This window comes from Myxine glutinosa, chromosome 4, assembly GCF_964187855.1.
Source record: "Myxine glutinosa chromosome 4, kmMyxGlut1.1, whole genome shotgun sequence".
NCBI classification, from domain to species: domain Eukaryota; kingdom Metazoa; phylum Chordata; class Myxini; order Myxiniformes; family Myxinidae; genus Myxine; species Myxine glutinosa.
The window spans coordinates 177,858,549-177,879,179 of record NC_136264.1 but is presented as its reverse complement, the minus strand read 5'-3'; the positions used below and the strand labels follow the sequence as shown (position 1 = coordinate 177,879,179).

The window sequence follows — 20,631 nt, the reverse complement described above, 5'->3', positions numbered from 1 at the left end:
CAACCCAACTAAGGGAATGCAAAACATGCGCGAATGATTTCTTATCAGCGAATCTCTGGCAAAATGCAGGTTTGTCCACTTAGCAGCAGGTCCGGTTTACAAGGGGAATCGCTATAATCAAATAGACCACGATCCCACCTGTCGGTTCGCACTCACTTGTGTTTGTCGTAATGGTGGTTGAAGTTACAGTGCGTAGACGCTCTGGAAAATGAGAATCACGAAACAAAAGACAATTTGAAGCATCAACATCACGTTAACAACACGGAGTATCAGCCAACCCGACCGCAAAACAATTATAAACGGCCATGAAAAACTAAACCCATCTCGTCACAAAACCAAACTAAACCCATCTCGAATATCCATCTCGTCACAAAATCGATGTCTCCGCATCGATGCGATAATCAAAATACATTTTAAATGTCAACCAAACTTGGTGGCAAAAATGGTTAAAGCGTCTGCTCTGGATCTGGGAGGTCTGTGGTTCCACCTTATACATGTGGATATAATTATATTCACTCATTATATGGAAAAATAAAGAAAACAGAACAGTCGGCATGACTTGGACTATTAGGAGTATCTCATTCCGAGAACTTATGGAAGCCCCCTCACTTATCCTTTTCCATCGTCTTGGAATAATCTTACTATAATTCACCAAATGTCTGTCCGTCCGTCTGTTCCCAGGTACTGCAAAAACGACTGAACCGATCGCAACGAAATTTTGGGTGTGTAGACAGTGGGTCTAGGAAATTACTAGGAATTCCAACACTGGTTTTACTCTGGAGTAAAATAGGCTATATGGTTTTTCCAATTTTTTTTCCAATTTTCCAATTTTTCCAATTTTCCAATTTTTCCAAATAATATTTACCAATATGAAGTGATGTGGCTTTTATTGAAATTCGACAAATACTGTTTAGATTTTGATGATTTGCGTGTGATATGATTTAACGGATGTTTATATAAATCGTTTAAAATAAAATAAATCCTTCAATTTCTGATATTTTGCTTTTTCATTTAGGCCTCCCAATTGAAGCCCCGCCCATCGGGCAGGTACCGTTGCTTGTAATAATAATACAAGTTCCCTTACAAGGAAATCCAATGCAGGAGAAGGCCATGATTCCCATCAAACTCTGCACTAATATTACCAACCTATGGTTGTTTGTCCATGCTCTATCCCTTTTTTAAATGCAGAAGTTCCAGCAAGGAAGCAGCACATAGCATTTCTAGTCTTCGTTATGACTCAGGTGGGGGTTCGAACCGCCGACCGCCCAGACTCAGAGGGGACGCTCTAACAATTGCCCAACGACTCTTGTTGAATGAATGAATGAATGATCGTTTTTTAAGGCCATTTTCCCTGCTAGAGCGGGGGTTAGCCTTGCGGGCCCCATGACAATCATGGTTCCCTGTTTGAGGCAATGTTTTTATGGCCGGATGCCCTTCCTGACGCCAACCCTTGGTCGCCTCTTACGATGCGCAGGGATCCGGTGTACCTATTCTAAGCCGGGGTACACACCGTGATCATTCATCCCAGCAAGCTGGTACTCAATTTGCCGACCTCGGAAGGATGACAGCCTGAGTCAACCCCCCTGGCGTTAATTCAGCGATCGACCGGGATTCGAACCCAGGATCCTAGGATCCCAAGCCGGCACCCTAACCGCTAAGCCAACACCAGGCTAATCGCTTTCAACAATTAATGTGTGTTAGTGTGTTGTTAACAACAACTCTTGTTGAATCTTGGTGGCATTGTTTTGTGGAACACTCATTCACCTCACATAAACATGTGTGTGATGAAAATGTCATGCACATATCAATCAAATTCACTTTGGTCGCAAGATTTCTGAAATTTTATTTTCTCATCTGGTATGTTTACCATTCATATTGTCATGTCCTGTGCTCGATTAATACCGACACTGGACGAACGGACCGAAATGGCTTTTACTCCCTTTGACTGCGTCAATTAATGGCGGCCTTGCACATGCGGGAATCAAAAGAAGCACATGAGATCCTTGGCTCTGATTTTAACGGGGTTTCTCCCCCACCACAGATAACAAGGAAAATAGAACACGACGGTGGGGAACAATGGCAGGATAAGGGGAAGAAAAAGGGGGAACACGGAATCACATTAAATAATTATTTCAAGAGGAATAAATTAAATCTAAGGCACCACACACCAGACTCGAGCACAGATGGGGAAGGGAAACGAGAACTGAGTGAGGCCTTAGCTCTTGTCGAGCGACGAAGCAGCCACGAACCCACAGTGAATAAGGCAAGCAATCACGAGCTAGACAAACCAAGGAGACAAGCAGGAGAACAAAGCAGGCACATGAAGCACTGAAGCAGGAACACGAGCAGGAGACTACACACCGACGTTGATCACCAACCGTTTTCCTCAGGCGCTGAACACAATCCCTGCCACTTACTCCGAGGCCAAACCAACTCTCCGGCACCCTCACGTCTCTTGTGAGATGATCCAACACCTCCCCTCTCTCTTTCCGAAGGCCCCACCGGCGCCTCACCCGGGGTGTACAGAAGGTTTTATATGCAGGTCCTTCAAGTTAAACCCTGGCTATTTATTAAACGACGCATCACCCTTCGTATGATGCACATTTAAACAGGACAATTATTAAGCTAACATTTCTCTACTAAATAAATCAAAATGGCTAAACTTACCAAAACATGGAGCATATTAACCTATACATTTCTAACTCTTCTAAGGTGATTCATACCCCTCCCCTTACAAATGTAACACCCCCTCCCAGGTAACCACAGCTCCTGCAAGGTTTGCTGCAGGGACAATAACTCTGGCCTTAATGCTTACAGACAGACTCACACCTAATTAACCTCAACAAAATAAATCAGTAGGAACTGTGGGAAGTCAGCCGTAGCTTACTTACCTATTCTCCTCACCGTACTACCCTCTTAGTTGCAAATAAAATCCATTTCTTGTGTACAAAATTATATGTACAAGGTCCTCAAATTTTTTATCCCTGCCCTTCCAGTGTATTCTTCAGGTGTTCCTAGGGCGGGGAGAGAAACTGGCAAAAAATAACAAAGAGGCCTAACTTAACCACAATTTCACCCTACGTACAAATCCTGCCAGTGCAGCTACCTGGTACAAACCAACTTCCCACAAGGTCGGCACCATTAACCTCACCTGGTTGGAATTCTGCAGCCTGGGACCCAATTTTCACCAAGGCTTCTCTAAAATAATTTCCCATTTCAATTTGAATTTTACATTCCTTGCCTCACGTGAGTGGCGTGCTGACGAGGAGGGGAGTGTCGTTGAAGCTGAAGGGAAAGGTGTATGCTGCATGTGTGAGAAGTGTTATGATTTATGGGAGCGAGACATGGGTAATGAACGTAGAGCAGCAACGAAGGCTGGAAAGGGTGGAAATGCAAATGGTTCGGTGGAAGTGTGGAGTATCGTTGAGACAGAGGAAGACAAATGATGAATTGCGAAAGATGATGGGAATAGAGCCTGTGATTGATGCTGTGAAGAGGAACAGGTTGAGATGGTTTGGTCATGTGTTGAGGAAGGATGAAAGTGACTGGTTGAGAAGAGTGATGGAAATGAATGTAGAAGGAAGTAGAGGACGGGGAAGACCGAGAAAGACTTGGCTAAAGATGGTCGAAGAAGAAATGTGGGCAAGGGGGTTAACAAGGGGAGATGCAGAAAATAGGACAAAATGGAGAAGATTGTCATGGGGCCCGCAAGGCTAACCCCCGCTCTTGCAGGGAAAATGGCCTTAAAATGCCTGTTGTTGTTGTATTCCTTGCCTCACGGTTTCCAATGTTGGCTGCACGCTATGACCCCATTGCCACTGCCGTTTTCTGCCCCTCCCTGCACCCACTACTGATCTTGAGTCTCCTGCTCTGCCAACTACCCATTTAGTAGGAGACCAGCCTGTAGGTCCCGTGACCAAATTCTGGTAACAAAGGTTTGAAAGTGTTTTTGTGTTCCCTGATGAATACCGAACAATTTTGACTTGGGCTGCCCCTTTGAAAATGTCAGGCATTTCCGGGAAGGGTCAAAGGTCAAACAGGGGTCAAAATTCAAATATATTCCAATTGTGTCGATATGCATATCAAATTACTCGTCTAGTCATGCGGATTCCAAAAATGTATAGTTTGTTATACCTCCGACCTTAAATGAGGGCGCTATGGTCAAAAACGTCGAAAGGTCAATGCACTTTTGACTGGCGGTCAAATTCACCAACACAGTTATTGTCCGATTCTAATGATTTTAGTGTCTAATAATATGTTTTCTGACATGGCAAATTCAAATAAGCAACTTTTAAAAGTAAAGGTGGTTGCCATAACCTTGAAATTTCAAAATGGCTGGCAAAAGGGCTACTGAAAGACTTGAATCAGGATCCTTGGCCAACAATAACACAGTTATTTCTAAACACATTGTCCAATGATGCTTATCTTGCTTTATTGCCCAGTTCATCATCCTACTCAGTGTCATATCCATCAGAATCAGAGTCAGAATCACTGTTACAATCACTAGTATCTGAATCTGTGTCAGAGTCTACAGTGCGGTTTGTTCTGGCATCACGTAGACGTTGAGGTAGTGCCGGCTGTGAATACCGTATTGGCAAACATTTGCCCTCTCTCAAGCTCCAACCATGCTGAAGGGGAGATGATGGAGCATCTGGATTCATAAAGTTTAACATGATGAATGCCTGATAGTTGGCCCGTGTTACCTTCAAATTATGTGAATCTGTATCAGGAGGAATCCTGAGAGTCGATTTCCTCTTCATCCCCTCCCACTTTTTGGCCCGAGCTTCTACGAGTGTCTTGCTTGATTTATCCTTGTATATGTATTTGATGGTATACTGCTCTAGCTGTTTAAGAGTTTGTGATGTCACTGGGAGACATTTCCCAAGCCCTCTAAGTAGCTCTCGTGCCTCTTCTGACTTCATTGTGCTGTCAAAGACTGATGGTTTTCCACGGCCATAGAAACTGGAAATAGCATCTGCACCAGTGTGGATGTGAAATGGGATAATGATATCACTAATATCCTTATCAAGGAGTGTTGCGCAATCAATTATGCTTTTCTTCCTTTTCAGTCCTAGCATACCTTCAATTTGATGTGCCACATACGATACTAAAACCAACACATCTGTGTCTTCTGCATCAATGACAACGGCATCTTTTACTCCTGACTTTCTTAGTTGGGAATATATGTACAACAGAATGGTGTCTGCTTCCATATGCTGACATGTCAACTCAACTACCTCCTCATCAGTGGACAAATCACTACAGCGTTCCCTCACAGAGTAAATAAATCTGGTATCTGGATGTTGGAGTAACAGGGTTTTGAACTCAGTCTTCAGAAATTGCTGCAGACGAATTTTGTTTCCTGGGTTCTTGAACATGTTGTTGAAGTGCCTAGGGGATGGCAGTTCATCATTTCTCTTGATGAAAATATTCCTGGTCCCACCAACAAAAGGCAAAAAACAAAAGGCAACCAACAAAAGTTAAGTCATTGTTCCAATTTTGTATTTTCGTTATAACTGTATTTCTTTTATGGTGTATGTACGTTTATTGTCCCGTCAAAGATTTTCGGTGCAAATCTTTCATACCTTTATTGAAAATCGCGTTAATTTGTGTCGTCTCGAGGTCTTGTACAGTGTACACTGTACAACCTTGAGGCTTTGTTTTTCTCTCAGCGCCTGTCGTTTGTGATCCAATAACTTTCGTTCTCTGTTTTCGCAGTCTTTCCACCCCAAAGCCTACTTCCTTATGTAAATCTCAACTCAAAAAAAAGAAAAAAAAAAGACTACCTTCTCTGTGCTCATTCGTTTATTCATTCTTATTCGTTCGTTCGTTCTTCGACCACGTGTTTCTCCCCCATTTCCCCAGATAGATTGTCAAATTTCAACTCGTTATTTTATCGTCCATGTGATATTGTTTGATAGTTAGTTTTGGTTTGAATTTCCTGTAACTCGTAATTAATTAATCGTTTTCTGCCCTTGTGTGTGGCCTTGTAGTTGTACCCCCGTCGGTGTTTTGTTAACTTAAGTGTGTTTTGCTTGGCTCTTGGTTTTTTCCCTTCTACCCCGAACATAATACTGTCTAACGTTCTAATTCCCCACCCCCCCCCCAAAAAAAACAAAAAAAAACAAAAACATTTTTTTTCTTTTCTCCACGTGTACTGTTGTCTCATCCTGTATTTTCTGTCCAGGTGTGCTGTTCGCCCCACCCCCATTATCTCCTTGCCATCCACCGTTTGCCCTGTTCACGTGACTCGTGGTGGTCCCTCTCGGCTCTCCCCCGTTGGTATTTTTGTGCATATAAGATTGGTCATAGTTCTGTTTAAATATTTTTAAATATGTTTAACCTTTCCCCTTCTGTTTTTTATTCAGTGGTATATTACAACACGCTGTTTTTCTTCCTATTTAAAAGGCTTTTCTCAATTTCCTCTCCAACTCATTCCACTTCAAAAAAAAGAAATTCAATATCTTATACGTCTCCCTCACTACATGGTCTAAATTCACATTCATTCCATCCCTCCTCCATCATCCTGAACCGGATTGCTAACTTGAAAATCACAACAAACCCAATTTGTTATCAATGTTCGTCTTTCATTAATCATCCACTTTCTAAACTCCCCTCTTGCCCCTCCCATCCAAATCCCCCCCCTTGCACCTACACTCCGAAACTTCCCCCTTGCCCCTCCACTCTTAAACTCCCCCCTTGCCCCTCCACTCCTGAACTCCCCCCTTGCCCTTCCCCTCCTAAACTTCCCCTTTGCCCCTCCCCTCCTAATCCCCCCCCTTGCCCCTCCACTCCTGATCTCCCCCCTTTCCCCTTCCCTCCAAAACTCCCCCCTTGCCCCTCCCCTCCTAAACTCCCCCCTCACTCCTCCCCTTCAAAACTCCCCCCCAATTCTCCCCCCATACCATTCCTCTCCAATTCTCTCTCCTCCCCCCTCCTCCTCCAAGCTGCCTCCTCCCCACTTCGTCTCCCTTCTATCTCATACCTCCACCCCCCCCCAAACCTTCTACTTTCCTCTGCCCCCCCTCAAACAACCCCTCACTGTGCCGCATCCCTTCACCAGCAAACCTTTCATCCTCCTCATCCTTCCCTTTCTTGGAACTCTTCTGCAACATCTGAAACACTATCAACTGCTCTCCCTACCTCCCCCTCTCATCCTTCATCTTACCCTACTCCTCCCCTCCCCTGTCCTGTACCCGATGCTCCCCCTCTCTCTTCATTAACGGTATGGACCTCAAACATCCGGGGCCTTCGCTCAAACCTGACTGATCTCTCCATACAGGTTGCTTCTGACAATCCAGACTTGATCTGCTTAACAGAGACTTTCCTCCTTCAAGATGTCTCTGATTCCTTAATATCTCTTCCTGGTTACTCCCTCCTCCGGTATGATAGACCTGAGCCTCGGCCTGGTGGTGGGGTGGCTATCTTTGTCAAAAACTCTCTTCCTCACTCTCCTTGCACTGCTCTCTTTCCTCCTCACCCGCAGGAGTACCTCTGGTTACGGCTTCCTCTCCGCTCCCACCTTTTGTTCATATGTGTTCTGTACCGTCCCCCAAACAGTGATGACTCCATCTACATTTCAATGTCTGACAACATGGACCAACTTCTATCCACTCATCCCAACTCTCTCTTCCTCATATGTGGTGACTTCAACTGTCATCATGCCACCTGGTTGGGTGTGGGTTCCTCTCTCACTAGTCATGGCACCTCAGCAAAGGACTTCTGTGACTCACTGGGATTGACACAATCTGTCAATTTCCCGACCCGGATCTCAGCCAATGGAGTATCTTCTCTTCTAGACTTGGTTATGACAAACTTCCCTGCTAATGTCTGCTGCTCTTCTTCTGCTCCAATCGGTTCTTCTGATCATGTGCTTGTCAAAGTGGACATCTCTCTGGCCATTCTCAGAGAGCCTCCTCAGCGTCGACGAGTCTGGCATTTCACTCAGGCCGACTGGGACGGTCTTCAAGCAGCCATCAATCGTCTGGATTGGTCTCCCATCTCCACTGCCTCTGACATCAATTCTTCCTGGGAATTCTTCCAAAGCAAACTGATCTCTCTCATGCACAGATTTATCCCATCTCGCCTTCAATTGTCTTACCCTTCCTCCCGTCCATGGTACACTGAATCTTGTGGTGAGGCTGTTGCCCTGAAACAACTTGCCTTTGCCTCTTGGAAGGCTAATCCAAGTGAAGGAAATCTCAGTTCCTTCCACCAAGCTCGGAACAAGTGTGTGTCTACCCTCAGGAGTGCCAGGAAGCACTATCTCTCCTCACTCAAGAATGAACTCTCAAACCTGTCTCCTTCCTCCAAATCCTGGTGGCGTCTGGTCAAATCCGTTTCTGGTGTTTGTTCCCCCTCCATCCCCTCCCTTACCTCAAATGGCCACACAGTTGACATCGCACGTGACAAAGCCGAATGCCTCAACTCTGTGTTCGCCTCGAAATCCTTAGTCCCAAACCCATCTCTCTCTGTTCCCACCTTTCCCAGTCGAACCCAAATGCTCCTGGACTCTGTGTCCTTCTCTCCTGACAAGGTGGAGGAGTTTTTGTCAAACCTCGACTCTGATTCTGCAACTGGACCAGACGGCATCAGCCCACGGGTCCTAAAATCCTGCTCTGCCGCTCTATCTCACCCTCTCTCTGTTCTTTTCACCCTATCTTTTGCTCAAGGTCATCTGCCAGCATCCTGGAAATCAGCTAACATTACCGCTTTACACAAAAAAGGTGCAAAAACAGATCCTTGCAACTACAGACCAATCAGCCTGCTCCCAATTATCAGCAAAGTCATGGAATCCATCATTGCTTCGGATATGAAATCTTTCCTCTTCTCCAATGGCTTGATCTCTGATCATCAATTTGGTTTCAGACCAGGTCACTCTACTCTGGACATGCTGCTTCTGCTGTCTCAACAATGGATGGAGGTCCTGAATGCCAAACAGGAAATCAGAGCTGTCTCCCTTGACATATCAAGGGCCTTTGATACGGTCTGGCACCCAGCTCTGCTCACCAAACTCTCCTCCTATGGTATCCATGGAAATCTCCATGCATGGCTTGCGGACTTCCTCTCTGGTCGTAGTCAACGTGTGGCCCTGAATGGATTTCTCTCATCTCCCCTTCCTGTTCAGGCTGGAGTTCCCCAAGGAAGTGTGCTGGGCCCTGTGCTTTTTCTGGTCTTTATCAATGATCTCTCTGACTCTCTGGAAAATCCTCTCTATCTCTTTGCTGATGACTCCACTCTCTGCCGCTCCATTCCTCTTCCCTCAGATAGGCAGTCTGCAGCCTCCTCACTCTCTGAAGACCTGGACAAAATCACAGACTGGTCAAACAAGTGGAACATGTCTTTCAATCCTGCCAAATCTCACTCTCTTACTATGTCTCTCCGGAAAGATCGACTGGCCAACCCTCCCATCTACTTTCTCAACAATCCTCTCCAAGAAGTTCTGTCACTCAAGCTTTTGGGTCTCACTATCTGCCATGATCTTTCTTGGGAAAACCACATTTCCAAGCTGGCCTCCAAAGCCAGTCGCCGACTGGGCATCCTCCGTCGTGCGAAGTCCTTCCTCGGCACACCTGAGCTCCTCACCACATACAAGGCTTTCATCCGCAGCTCAATGGAATACTGTTCTCCCCTATGGGCTGGTGCTCCTGCCTCACACCTGGCTCGGCTTCACGCTGTTGAATCCAAAGCTTTCAAAATCATTGGAATCTCCCGCGATGAAGCTATCTCTGAGGGCCTTTCACTCACTCACCGCAGGCAGGTAGGTGGTCTTTCTGTCTTCTACCGACTCCTCTCCGGCCTTGCTCCCCCAGCTCTCTCCGTGCTCTGTCCCCCAAATATTCCTACAGGTCGCACAAGATCTGCCAGCAACCCTCTGATGGTTAAACTGCCGAAATCTCGGCTCTCTGCTCACCTTCACTCTTTCATTCCTCTTTTCTCCCGCCTGTGGAACAAACTCCCACACTCCCTTCAATCCCTCTCCTCCCTCCAGGTCTTTAAAACAGCTGTTCACCACCATCTCTTATCTTCCCCCATCCATAACCTTGATCTTTTCTACCCCCACTAATTCACCCCAGATCCACCTTGTTTGAAATTCCAACTTATTTCCTGGAAATCCTGGCAGTGTCCATATGTTTATACCTCTCCCACCCCCCCCCCTTCACATGCCTCCCCCCCTTCACATGCCTCCCCCCTTCACATGCCTCCCCCCCAAAGCCCTCTCCCTCCCACAGATCTCTCGATGTCTCCATGTCTCTCAGTCCCTGCTCTCAAATGTTGTGTTTGTGTCCTTCCCCCTCTCTCCCCATCTTGTCTACCGCTCCCGATGTTATTTGTTTTATGTGTCTGTTTGTCTTTCTGTGTGATTAATTTTCGCTCTTTCACGAGCCTCGATCTTGTATACAAAAAAAAAAAAAAAAAAATTTCACCTGTTCGCCTTTCATGTTCACTATCTTTGATGCTGTGTTGTAGATCATATGGGTCATTTACAAATATTATCTGGGAAGCCGTAGGATGGCGTTGGACAACAAGGTTAAACATTTTAGCAGCATAATCGCCCCATTTATAAGCACTTTCGTCTTGCTTCTCTCTATCCTCAGCAGACGGGGTTGATAGCCTCCAAATGAACCCCATATCTACTAGTGCAATGTATCTATCCCGGAACTCCAGTTCAATAAAGTTGAACTTTTGTGCCAGTTTACATTTTTGCCCTTTGCGCATTGTTCCATTTACATTGAAGATGGGGAGACACTCTTCTGTCACGCGGTATTCCATGACTTCAGATAGCACTAGACCATCATCTAACTCTTGTGCCAAAGTGATGATCTCGGCCATGGCTTTGTTTTCCATAGCATCTGTTTTTGTGACCTTCTGTTTTGATGCGTCTTTGATAACTGGTGGTTTGCTGAAGCTGTGTCTGCTGTTTCTGTGTATGGTTGCATCAAACTGTTTATCACCAGAGAACTTGCGCTCTTTGAAGAATGATTGCACTAGAGTCTCCCCATCCTCATGTGCTGAGTCAAAGTCTTTGACAAGTGCATCTGATGCGACCATTCCTGACTGGAGCAACCTCAAGATAGGCTGTGTAAGGTCGAATGGGTCACAATCAAATTCCGTGATGCAATTGTCTAGATCTTGTACACCGTGCTCATCCAGCAACAACCTCGTTGTGGAGTTCTCTCTGTGACCTTCAGATGATTTGGTGAGGTTTGCCAATGCATGTAGTGAACTTCTAACTCTATTCACAGAGTTGACGGTTCTTGTGTGAGTCAACAACATCTTTTCATTTTTTAAGATGCGCTTCCAACCTGCTTTCATCTTCGACCCTTTATTCATGGTCATTTCTATCCAGAGATCCAGGGGTAAGCACGAGTACGGTTTCCCGGTCATTGATTGCGCGAATAGGCCATCTCGCATGTACCTCTCTTTTTCTTTGGGGAGACTGCTAATCTCAAGCCAGAATTCTACAAGCCATCTGCTGTATTTATCATTGTCGTATATCCGCAGCCATGGCATCATCATTCGGAGGGATGCTTTGAATGAATCCCAATCCTGTGTCCTCAGGGCGTATATGTTCATGATCAGTATTTCAACCATTTCCATAAAGCTCAACCAGAACCTTGCCATAGGGCTGTCTGATTTCCCAACACTCTCAAATGCTCTTTCTACAAAGGACTTGAACTCTGCATCCATCAGGAAATCATCTGCGATGGCCTGTAATTGTTCTTTTGAGCTATTGGGTGGACTTCTAAGAACTTCCAACTTTGATTTGAGCTCCGATGATAGCTTCAGTCCCTCGCTGACCCCGCAAAAAATAATCCTGCGAATGAGCACCTCATACATAAGTGAAAGGCACCTTATGCCTCTGTTGTAGTGTTTACCACGAAGTGCTTGGTCAACTGATCCTTCTGAAATTATATCGGCTGCCACAAGAATTTCAGATAAACCTGAGCCATGGAACCGCTTGTTTATCGCCGATATGAAGGAAATGTGAGCGTGGAATGGACCCAAGAATGGAAGGATAAGTTGAAATTTCTCAGGATTCTCATTTTTCAGCTGGACAATAAGGGCATAGACTGGTTGGTCGCCTACCAGCTGAATAAATGGCATTGACTTGCACTCGGCTGCGGTGACCATGCGACACATAACCTCGTGAACCACTGACTTCTGAGGTGGCTTTGGAAATGTCAGAAAATAGTATGCTGTACTTTTCACCACATACTCATGGATATTAGCCTGGAACCCAGTGAAACTTCCAACTTTCTGTTCATCAGCTGGTATGTTCTTCCCTGCAATATCCAGATGGGCCAACACGTGCATAACACCTCGCTTTCTTTGCTCATCACTTGTTTGAAGTGAGATATCAATTTCCTGACGAACTGCTGGCTGGCCACGTTTGACTGTTTTGTAAGGACTAGGGCATGCCCGTACTATATATATATCTAAAATTATATCCCCCCCCCTATTTACATGAAATGGTTTGGTCCAAAGCGAACGGCTTGCGAGTGGTGACAATCCCCCCCCTCTATTTACATGCAATGGTTCGGTCCAAAGCGAACGGCTTCCGGAGTTTGGTAAAGAAATCGCCATCGCGTACACAAACGCGCAGGAAAGCGAATGAATCGCAAATTCGTTTTTATTAGTTGTAAAACATAATGCCCAATTATTCAATTAGCGCCAACGTATTTTGGCTGTTTGCAATTTAATCGCAAGGCAAAGTAGAAAGAGAAGAGGGAAAAAAAGAAAAGCCTTGCCTTGCTGCAAACAGCTGCTGCAAACAACAACAACATGGAAGGCTGCACTGTCCGGAAGTTGGCATATCGCAGTTACGATTATTTTAGTGTTAATGGCCAATTATTCAATTAGCGCCAACGTATTTTGGCTGTTTGCAATTTAATCGCAAGGAAAAGTAGAAAGAGAAGAGGGGAAAAAAGAAAAGCCTTGCATTAACGCATTAACGCTTGCATTGCATTAACGGTTCGGCACACGTGATAGCTCGCTGCTCTCTGATTGGTTGAAGCGTTTTTTGGACATAGCTCGGTAGGTACTTGTCCGATTAATTACAAACCTTGAAAAGGCACATCCTCGGGTCCCCAGCAATATACCTGGCAAGTTTCAAGTATATCGGACCCGTGGTTGTCGAGAAACAGCGGTCACAGACAAACACACAGACACACAGACACACAGACACACAGACACACAGACATACACACAGAGATTGCTGGAATTATAGATAGATGAATCTTGTGTTGTAAAGTACTTAAATCTTTCAAATCTTCAGACTTGGTCAATTGAAGTATAGGACGACCCTCCTCTGAGTCCATTGATGTAACATCATCAGGTTGTACAAACATAACATTGGTCCGGTGAGATGTATCGGCCCCTGTCAATGTATCATCTTTGAAGTCATCGTTATCTAGGATACCTGTTCCTGGAAAACCATCTGCTAACTCGTCAGGACAAGCAACATTTGCTTTGATATCATCCATGGCCCAAGCTTCATACAGAGCAAGAACATCTTTGTAACTTATTCCAAGAGCAAATTTTTTCAAGATGTCAATGATTTCACGACTCCAAGTTAATCCATGAAGAGTCACTGATAACTTTGTTTGGAAGGATGTGCGTTTGCCGGTGATGAACGAAAACAAGAGGGATGCCAAAGCAGCAATTTGTGGATCATGACATGCTTCAGTAAAGTCATTGGAATCAGGATCCTTGAGCCATGTCAAAAGTTGGCACAAAAGTTCATGGGGTTCTTCAATATTTTCAAGCTCATCAACACGGAGAGGCCAAGATAAACCCACTTCTTCTGTAAACTTCTTTCTCAGACGCCTTGCAACATTGTTTAGTAACTGTTCATCACTTATTCCCCAAGAAAAATGGCTGCTTCAATGTAACTTCCACCAGCAGATGCATCATAGACAATTGTGCTCTGGTTCTTGTGGAAACGATCATGGAATCCAATGTTGTCTTTGAATTCATTTTGAAGCATTTGTTTTATAGTGCTGGTTTTCATCACAGTTACAAAACCAAAGTTTGCACTCATTTGGTTATAATCAACCAGAAGACCCTGTAATGTTCTTGGCTCATTCATCTCCAGCACAACTGTACGGACATGCCTAAAAAACATCTGTCTAACCTCTGTAAGTCGCACGTTCTGTAAGTGCATTCGGTCACCAGATGAATCAGAATGTTTGTAGTGAGGCTTCACATACTTCATCCAGCAGGAACGATGATAGCGTATTTCTGATGCAAAGGGATCAGGGGTAGAATCTATGACAGTTAAAATTCTTTCTCTCATCTGGTCATCTTCCAAGTGTATTGTATGTGACTTTAAGGTGTTCCACGCATTCAACTGTTGGATAATACATAATGTTTTGGAATTTTTCAAGTCTTCTGGTTTCATACACTAAATGCACAGATTCTTTTCATGAAGGAGACCTGTGCTACGTGAAGATCGTCCAGCTTGCTGCTGGTCTTTTGCATGCGTTTCTTGTGTGTCCACTGTTTGTTGTTTCTGTTCTTGATCTCTTTTTCTTAATGCTTGTTGAAGTCCACGTTGAGCTGCCAATGCAGTCCTGCATGCCTTATGAAAATAGACACCATTCGGTCCTGCATCCCAATTGACTGAATCATAAACAGTTCCAAATTTATGCAACCCTTTCCAATCTTGTGCTTTGCCCTTCATGCGTTCCCATGCTTCAGGAGAAATGTTGCTTTTATCTTCATCGCATTGTTCATTACACAAAATACATAGTCCAGATATTTCCTCTCGTTTTCTTTTTCTGTTTGGTTGAGGCTTCAGTACTGGTGTTGACTTTGGTGCTGACATTGTTCCCAGAAGATCTAAAATATAAAAATACAGAGCAGATGTTAGTCTTGATCCTATGGGGATCCTAATCATATTTACTTTACATCAATACACAGAAGAAATGTTTGTAAAAATTACTAGTATGTGGACGTCATGAAACAGAACAGATGACTACCAGATATTCACAGCCCATCATCATAATTTACCTATACACTTTATATGGTACACAATATTATATCGAACATGTGCTCTAAAGAAAAATGATACACATAATTAAAAATCATTATTTTGTTTTAAAAATGGAGTGTTTCAATTGTTCGTGACGTTTCGGTGACAAACATTTAATAATTTCTTATCCATGGGTTTGGGAAAAAAATTGTTGTTTTTGGCTAATTTATGTTAACCTTTTAGCAGCCATTTTGAAATTTCAAGGTTATGGCAACCACCTTTACTTTTAAAAGTTGCTTATTTGAATTTGCCATGTCAGAAAACATATTATTAGACACTAAAATCATTAGAATCGGACAATGTTAACTGTGTTGGTGAATTTGACCGCCAGTCAAAAGTGCATTGACCTTTCGATCTTGTTAGAAAGAAAAAAAATTTGTTTCTCCTTTCCGTTTTATTTTCATCCATTTTACCATGCATTTCTCTCAGCTGCTCTCCAATTTTATTCATTTCCCCCTCCATTCATGCTCCTTGTTCTCTCATTTTTCCCATTAATGATTGGAAGATGGCCTGCTAGGCCGCTCAGGAGTAGGGAAGGTTCCTACCCTAGGCTCCTCACTAGCCCCACCCTCAACTCACTTCCTACATCCTTGTCGCTCCCGCGCACAGCCATTCTGTGCACAGCTGCTAATTTGAGTGTGATCTTTTCCCTGTGCGTGCTAAATAAATGCAAAATAAAACAAAAAAAATCTTGTAAACTTGAAGCATGCTCTACTGGGCTCTCCCAACACCAATTAACTTTAATTTATAAGTTCTTTGGTTTCAATATCCGACTCCTGATCAACAAATGTCGTGTTGAGCGCTTGACTCGTACTGACATTGGATGAATGGACGGAACTGGCTTTTACTCCCTTGGACTGCATCAATTAGTGGCAGCTTCGTGCGTACGGGAATCGGAAGAAGCACACAAAATCCTTGGTTCTGATTTTAACGGGGTCTATTCCCCACCACAAATAACAAGAAAAATAGAACGTGATGGTGAGGAATGATGGAGGGATAAAGGATGTGGGGGGGAGGGGGGAAGGTGGGAGAATACGGAATCTCAATAAACAATTATTTATAAGAGGAATAAAGAAAATCTAAAGCACCACACACCAGACTCAAGCACGGATGGGGAAGGGAAAGGAGAACTGAGTGAGGCCTTGGCTCTTGTCAGGTGACGAAGCAGCCACGAACTCACAACAAAGCGGTCAAGCAGTCACGGCCAGGACAATGAACCAAGGAGACGAGCAGGACGGCAAAGCAGGCACACAAAGCAGGAACATGAGCAGGACCACGAGCAGAACGACGAACCAGGGAGACGAACCACACGGACGGCGAGCACCAACCGTTTTTCTCAAGCGCCGAACGCAAACCCTTCCACTCGCTCCGAGGCCATACCAACTCTCTCCGGCACCCTCTCATATCTCGCGTGATAAGAGCCAAACTCCTCCCCTTGGGAGGTGACAAAACTCCTCCCCTCGCCTCTCTTTCCTAAGGCCCCACTGAGTGTACAGAAGGTTTTACATACAGGTCCTTCACGTCACGTTAAACCCTGGCTATTTATTAAACGACGCATCACCCTTCATACGATGCACATTTAAACAGGACAACTATTAAGCCCACATTTCCCTACTTAATACATCAAAATGGCTAAACTTCCCAAAACACAGAGCATACTATCCTATACATTTCTAACTGTTCTAAAGTGGTACCTACCCCTCCCCTACAAATGTAACAATATCAAACATACTATATAAAATAATCAATAACAGATTGTATTTTGTAAAAATAATAATTAAAATAATAATAATTTTTAAGTTGCTTGATACTGTCCTGAAATATATAACTTATTTTCAATCAGAAAATACAAGTAATAATTAACGAGCATTTACTTTCATATATGACCAACGAGGACGTATGTTAATAACCAGAAACGATACCGCCATGCTGAACTGGCTTGAGACATATGTGAGGCATTTAAATGAAGGTGATCGTTTCTAGACCATCCTCAAGTACTACTCACCAATGGAAAGTTTGAACACATCTCTTGCCTGTCCTAAAGTGTTCACAGAGAGGCATTCATAAAGGCCTGCGTCGGACATGGACAAACTGGAGAAGTGTAACAGTGGAGAGGACGAAAAAGGAGTTTCTCCACGAAACCATTCCGTCTTGTACGGACTGCAAGGTAAAGATGATGTAAAATAAGATGAGAGAACTCCACAGGACATTGCCATGAACAGGGGACATTACAATCCCCCTAACCCCTGCCTCCTCTCACGATCAAAGAATGAAGGGGAATGGGGGCGGTGGGAGAAGGATTGGGGATAATCTTGCTTTGTTGAAGTATCTATGGTTGAATTAAATGACTATTTTTTTTTTTTTAGTTTGTTTAGATGTCACTCCAATGAATAATGTTCAAAGTACTTCCCTAAACCCTTCACATCAATCACTGCCCTCCCCAACCCCACGCTCTAACCTTGGCCTCCCATTTGCTCTGCATTCCACCTTCAATTCCTGTCCTTCCATCCAGCTCCCATTTGCCTTTGAAATCTGCAGCTTTGGACGGTCTGGGGATAGGAATAAAAAGAGACTCGATGAAATATATTAACATGTATATATACCCCCACCATTAACATGTATATATATACACTCACATACCCCCACCAGGTTCACCAGTTTATGTTTTGTATCCCACTGATAGGCCGGATCTGGATTCAGACCTGAACCAGAATCTAACCGGCTTGTTCTCGTCAACTGATCAACTCATTGCCCAAGTTTAGTCATAACTCGTCCATAACTTTTATAAATATCATGTTATATATCGCTTTTCGCCCAACCTCTCAATGGTGAAGAATCATTTAGAAATTAAATAATTCTCGTGTCCGAATCCATATTCAGATCTTCACCAGAATCGAATCCTTGTCACACACCCAACCTCTCCACCAAGTTTCGTCCGAATCCGTCCACAACTTTTTGAGATATCCTGCTATGTATCGTTTTTGGCCTTGTATATCTCAATGGTGAAGAATCACTTAAAAATTATATTAGCCGGATCCAGATCTTCACCAAAAATCTAATCATTTCGTCCTTGTCACATGTTTACCTAGTACCGGTAAACACCTCTCTGCCAAATTTCGTCTGAATCCGTCCACAACTTTTTGAGATATTTTGTTCACAGACAAACAGACAGGTGTGAAAACATAACCTCCATCCACTTTTGGTAGCGGAGGTAAAAATGATAGGAAAACAAAAATCAGGAGATAGAACAAAATGTGAACATTTCAAAGAAAATTTATACGTATGCAAATTACCAAATGCCCCATTACACACATGCAACTACCCAGATCCCCCTACCCCAAATGCATACAAAGTAATATGTAGATGCACTTCTGGTGATGGGTAAAGATAAAATGATGATCTTCTGAGGGTGGTCCACCTAATCCCACACTTACACCCGATAGATAGAAGCCAGGAAAGCGATGAACTGCCAGAAAGGTGATTCACAACGCAATGCAAGGGAGTTCCGTCGTCAGGAAGTTGAGCGAGGATGCTGACATTGCAGGTGACATTGCCGTGCTCATCGACACTGATGGTCTGATCTTGGAGCATTGCAGGGAATGGAAAACAAGACAATACAGTCAGATATTACAGTCAAAATACTCAAATGGCGAGGGGGCAGGAGCGGGGCGATATACATTCATATATACTTCCTTTATACTTGCACAATACAACAAATCCCCTGCCAATGAGAAGCCCCCCTTTTAAAATCACATTTGCAGGTGATGACATCATTGGTGGCCAAAAGTGAGATTAGAATCAAATGGCAACCTGGGATCACGTGCATCACACCTGTCACGCAGCACCAATGTAAAACCAAAGTTTACAATAACACTACCTCACATTTTGCCAATTTCTCATTATACCCGAGGATTCTACCAATTTTATACATAAACAAAGCGATAAAATACAGTGAGAAGCAAGATCACTTACTAGGAAGGCGCCGACCTTCTTTATGCCAAAAGACGTCTGCGGGTGGGCTCCCAATGGAGGTGGTGCATGACAGGTTAAACCAAATGTTCTCCATGACTTCATGCTCTGGTCCGGAAATCCCAATCGGCTTTGGCAATACTATTTGAAAGGCAGAAATAGGAAGAAGGTGAGTAGGGTTGTGGTGGAGTGGAAAAGTAAGACACAGTAGCAAGATGGAGGAAGATAAAAACAAAAAGTTGGAGAAGTAGAGAGAATGGGGAGAAAGGAAGATACCAGATATAAAAATTTAAAAGGAGAGCTTTTCGTCCTTATTGGATCTTTCCATAATCGACATATCCCTATTCCAGCAGCTCATGCAACCAAAGACACGTCTTACTCCAAAGAACAAGTGGCACGGAGCGATTGAGTGGAGGAGATTGTCCATAGTCAGTACAGGTGTAGTTCCCATAATCCTTGTATTGCAGGTCTTTAAGCAGAATGATGGATACATTCAATTCCCATAATTCCATCTGGAAACGTGGATCCTGCAAGGCTGGGATGGGTGAGAGTGGGAAGGGATTAACAGGGTTATATTTTGGTGTTGGGCGATAGGTTGACCATCAACAAAGTTTAGCTTTCACCAAAATGCACCAGTTTCTCCTTTGCACTCGATTGTCCTGTCTGTGTTTCACAGTCGAAGTTGAGGTAGCTGTAGCTCGTCTGCGATAACAGCATTGTTGAAAAGTATTTTAAAAATCATTGGAATCTCTCACGATGAAGCTGAGTCTATGGGCCTATCACTTCTTCTTCTTCTCACTTGTGGTCTTCTTATCACACTTCTGGTCTCTGTCTCCTTCAGCCTCATTTCTAGTGTTGCACCTTCTGCCACATCCGTGCTTTGTCCCCCTCCTGCAAATGCATCTACAGGATGCACACAGTCCACCAGCAGCTCCTTCCTAGTGACCCTGCCTAAACCCAGAATAGTCAGGGCCCTTAGGGATATTTTGGGGCCGTTTGGTTCAAATTCTTCCAAAAGCACCAAATTTGACCCAGATGTTGCCCATGCCATACTCTTTCGATTTTTGACGGGCGCCAAGACGGGCGCCCCCCCCCCCCCCGGGGGCGCCATATTGGCGAAACACTAAATGGCCGCCACCCGGATTAGAGGAAAATCAGTTAAATAACCAAAAGGGTCGGAATCATGTGTGATACCACTTTTCAGGGGTTTTCGAGGTCGAGGAATCCAATTATGATGTTATTTTGATGATTTGAGGTCAAGGTCAACCCTCAGGTCATCTTAAAGGTCATTTTTGAGTCAAACATGTCGGTTTTTGAGTTGTTTGTCAAGATTTACATGAGGTTCACCATTTTATGTTTCTGGGTTGGGTAATCCAACTCTGACCTTATTTTTGACAATTAGAGGAAATATTTACATGTCTATTTCCTAATTTTCAGGCATATGCAGTTCATCAGTCTAATTACAAAGGTACGGATTTTCATGTTTTATGAACTGTATGCCATATCCTTGTGTTTAATTTTTGTGTGATCATGATCTGGGTTCATGTATACATGATTGTATACATGTCATAAATATGACGTCATAGGTCATGTGACCTGGCGGCCACATTGGATTTTATGAAAAC

The 20,631-nt window shown here is 43.9% G+C and overlaps 1 protein-coding gene across 1 annotated transcript in view; it reads right to left on the bottom strand.

The window, feature by feature from the left end:
• Positions 1-20,631, bottom strand: part of LOC137425515 (cell adhesion molecule 3) — a 54,091-nt gene that overhangs the window by 21,377 nt on the left and 12,083 nt on the right. The window contains exons 3-8 of the mRNA XM_068114029.2: positions 19,386-19,541; positions 19,010-19,147; positions 18,472-18,618; positions 17,496-17,586; positions 17,043-17,197; positions 157-201 (exon numbers count right to left, since the gene is read on the bottom strand). Of these exons, the coding sequence (XP_067970130.1) occupies positions 157-201; positions 17,043-17,197; positions 17,496-17,586; positions 18,472-18,618; positions 19,010-19,147; positions 19,386-19,541 (732 nt within the window). The remainder of the gene's footprint in view (positions 1-156; positions 202-17,042; positions 17,198-17,495; positions 17,587-18,471; positions 18,619-19,009; positions 19,148-19,385; positions 19,542-20,631) is intronic.